Genomic DNA, 3,931 nt, shown 5'->3' on the forward strand with positions numbered 1-3,931 from the left:
CCCCATCCCCAGTCCTGTGTGCTTCCTGCCTTAGCACACCACCGGGAAAGCAAACTGCCCGGCCCTGCCTGAGTCCACTGTGAGATTCCTCCCCTCTGGCTCTCACAAGTTCCTCATGATGTTGAAGTTGGAACCTTTAAGGAATAGACTGAGGGGAAGGGAGTAGTCACCAAACTGGAAATAAGAGACCAGGCTTAGCTATACCACCCTGGCAAGCTCCTGTTCCTCTCTAGTTTTTTGTGGTTGTTGTTGTTTTGGGTGTGTATGTGTGTGTATGTTTTGTTTGTTTGTTTGTTTGAGATAGCATCTCATTCTGTTGCCCAGGCTGGAGTGCAGTGGTGCAATCTCAGCTCACTGCAACCTGCATCTCCCAGGGACAAGAGATTCTCCTGCCTCAGCCTCCCAAGTAGCTGGGGTTACAGGAGTGCACCACCACTCCTGGCTAATTTTTGTATTTTTAGTAGAGGCAAGGTTTCATCATGTTGGCCAGACTGGTCTCGAACTCCTGACCTCAGGTGATCCACCCACCTCCCAAACTGCTGGGACACCTGTTCCTCTCTAAGCCTCGGTTTCATTGTCTAAAATGGGGAAGATAACGCCTACTGCCTCGGGTGGCTAGGTGGCCCCAATAAAATAAGGGCCACCTAGATATAGTGTTAATACCTAGAAATATCAATTCCTACGTCCAGCAATTATTTATTGAGCGTTTATTGAGACACAAAGCCTCTGTGTCAGGGTCTGCTCTGGGTCCTGGAAACGCAATAGCAAACACAACAAAACTTTTATATTTTTGTGAGGTGAGACAGAAATTACACAATTTTATATTTGTGTATATATTCTAGTGAGGTGAGACAGAAATTACACAAATAAAAAAGTATGTTGGGGGTGACAAGTGGCTGGGGTGGAGGAATAATGCAGTCTCCACAAGGATCTGGACTTGTCTTTGTTCAACCCTGGGTGCCTGGAGCAGTGCTTGGCACATAGCAGGTGTCTGATAAAATGTGTTCAATGAAACAGTGAAAAGTAAAGCAGGGACCGGGCATGTTGGCTCACACCTGTAATCTCAGCACTTTGGGAGGCTGAAGTGGGTGGCTTACTTGAGGTCAGAAGTTCGAGACCAGCTCGGCCAACATGGTGAAACTCCGTCTTCACTAAAAATACAAAAAGCAGCAGGGTGTGGTGGTGCACGCCTGTAATCCCAGCTACTCCAGAAGCTGAGGCAGGAGAATTGCTTGAATCCAGGAGGCGGAGGTTACAGTGAGGTGAGATGGCACCATTGCCCTCCAGCCTGGGCAACAAGAGCAACACTCCACCTCAAAAAAAAAAAAAAAGGAAGGAAGGGAGGGAGGGCTGGAAGCAGGGAGACCAGTTAGTGGATTATGCAGGAATCCTGGCAAGTAATGATGGCAGCTTGACTTTGGCAGGTGAAGATGAAGATCCACAAAGCCCGTTTTTCTTTTTTTTCCTTCCTCCCTCCCTTCCTTCCATTCTTTTCTTTTCTTTTTTTTTTGAGACAGGGTTTTGCTCTGTTGCCCATACTGGAGTGCAGTGGTGCAATCTCAGCTTACTTTACTGCAACTTGTGCCTCCCAGGGTCAAGTGATCCTCCTATCTTAGCCTTCTGAGTAGCTGGGACTACAGGCATGTACCACCAACCTTAGCTAATTTTTAAATTTTCTGCAGAGATGGGGTATTCTTATATTGCCCAGACTAGTCTCAAACTCCTGGGCTCAAATGATCCTCCCAAAGTGCTGGGATTACAGGCATGAGCCACTACACCTGGCCTGTCCTGTTTTCAATATTAAGAATGACTGTATATTATTGATCACTTACTGTATGCAAGGTTCAGTGCTGTGTGTGCATTATCTCTGTTAGTCCCTGCAACTTCATGTTCTCATATAATCCCTATTTATACATGAGGAAACTGAGGCTCAGCAAGGTAAAGTAATTTGTCCAAGGTCATACAGCTCTGTGGTGGAGCAGCCAGGACGAGGACTCAGGTCTGACTGTAGGACTCTTGAACTAGTGCTCTCTACATTCTGAATGTGTGTATGTCGGGGATGGTTTTTCAGGTGAGTTCACAGAGGAAGAGATTGAGTTCCTGGAAGCCAGGGGTCACCACGTGGAGAAAGTAGATGTCTTATCCTGGGTCCATGGCAGTCGAAGGACCAACAACTTCATCATCGCTGTTAAGGACCCTCGGAGCCCAGATGCAGCTGGAGCCACCATCCTGTAGAGCAGCGGGGTGGGGCGGGGTCTCTGCTCCCCCACTTTGCATGTTCCCAGAGTCCCTCCTTCTCCCAGGTTTGGTCTCAGGGGGACCCCACGGATGCCCCAGATCAGGGGCCAGAGGGGATGCTTAGCAAATCCAATCCCAGAGTAACTGAAAAATTCTCCATCAGGAGGCCGCTGGTGGTGGTGGTGGTGGTTGTGGTGGTGGTGGTGGTGGTGGTGATGGTGATGAGTGTCAGCATCCACAAACAGGCAGGCAGGACCTTGAGGAATCAGACTGTCTATGTGTTACCTCCCCTCCTTCAGCCATGCTGGCCCTGAGCTTAGGGATGTGCTTGCAAACCCTTCTCAAGGGTCTCACAACCCCAACATCTTCAGACTGGCCTGACCTGGGCCTTGTCTTCTAATTCCTTTCTCCTATTCCCAGCCTCATTTCTTAAATGACTAGGAATTTTTTAATGGGCCATTATAGGGAGGGGTTGCTCCTCTTTTCCCACCAGGTTGAGGTGGGGGCCTTGCATCTGGGGGTCCCCAGGGTATGGGGTAGGGGTGGGGGTGGGGACAAGCTCAGGGGCTTCCATTTGCAAAGGGGAATTAAAGAAAGAATGTTGCTTAACTATGGCTCTGGTTTAATTTATATTTAACTGGGTTGAGAGTGGGAGTGGGAGAGGAGACCTCGACTCACCCTGTCCCAGTAACCAACTCCAGAGTAACCTGGAGTCAACGTTGAAGGACTCATAATAATATCTGCTGTCCAGCTAAGACATGCACCAATAATAATAATAATTCATAACAACAGTAATAACTATAGTAGATAGCATCTAATCTTTATTACAAGCCTCACAAAGTAGGTACTAATATTATTGCCATTTTACAGATGGGAAACAGGCCAAAAGAGGTTAAGGGACTTGTCTAAGGTTCTTCATCTTCATCTATTAAATGGAAGAACTGGGGTTCATCTCAGCATGTCCAACCCTGGAATTTGTGCTCTTAACCAATTCCACACCTATTAGTTGAACTATTTGTTATAAAGTATATGTCATATAGTATATATCAGACAATAAGTACCTTTTATAGATAATATCATTCATGCCTCCACCTCCAGGTACTTTGTTAGGCACTAGAGATTCAGCACTGAACAAGATAGGCTTTTTTTTTTTTTGCGACAGAGTTTTGCGCTTGTTGCCCAGGCTGGAGTGCAATGGCGTGATCTTGGCTCACCACAACCTCTGCCTCCCTGGTTCAAGCGATTCTCCTGCCTCAGCCTCCCGAGTAGCTGGGATTACAGGCATGCACCACCATGCCTGGTTAATTTGGTATTTTTGGTAGAGACGGGGTTTCACCATGTTGGTCAGCCTGGTCTCAAACTCCCGACCTCAGGTGATCTGCCCACCTTAGCCTCCCAAAGTGCTGGGATTACAGGCATTAGCCACCGCGCCTGGCCAAGACAGATTTTTTAATGGGTTTGCAGTCTATAGCGGCAGTCAAACGTTAAAGAAATAAGAGCACAGATAATTCGGATAATTGCCATCACAATAAGCTCTATGAGGGATACTAAGAGAATGTATATCAAGAAAGTTAATCTAGGCTGGGCGCAGTGGCTCAAACTTGTAATCCCAGCACTTTGGGAGGCCGAGACGGGCGGATCACGAGGTCAGGAGATCGAGACCATCCTGGCTAACACAGTGAAACCCCGTCTC

General features: G+C 47.5%; 1 protein-coding gene across 1 annotated transcript in view; it reads left to right on the top strand.

Moving 5' to 3' along the window:
• Positions 1-2,847, top strand: part of GGT7 (gamma-glutamyltransferase 7) — a 36,648-nt gene extending 33,801 nt beyond the window's left edge. The window contains exon 15 of the mRNA XM_011929175.1: positions 2,072-2,847. Coding sequence (XP_011784565.1) covers positions 2,072-2,235 — 164 coding nt within the window. The 3' untranslated portion in view covers positions 2,236-2,847. The remainder of the gene's footprint in view (positions 1-2,071) is intronic.
• The last annotated feature ends 1,084 nt before the right edge of the window (positions 2,848-3,931 follow it).

This window comes from Colobus angolensis, unplaced genomic scaffold (assembly GCF_000951035.1).
Source record: "Colobus angolensis palliatus isolate OR3802 unplaced genomic scaffold, Cang.pa_1.0 Scaffold8, whole genome shotgun sequence".
NCBI lineage: Eukaryota > Metazoa > Chordata > Mammalia > Primates > Cercopithecidae > Colobus > Colobus angolensis.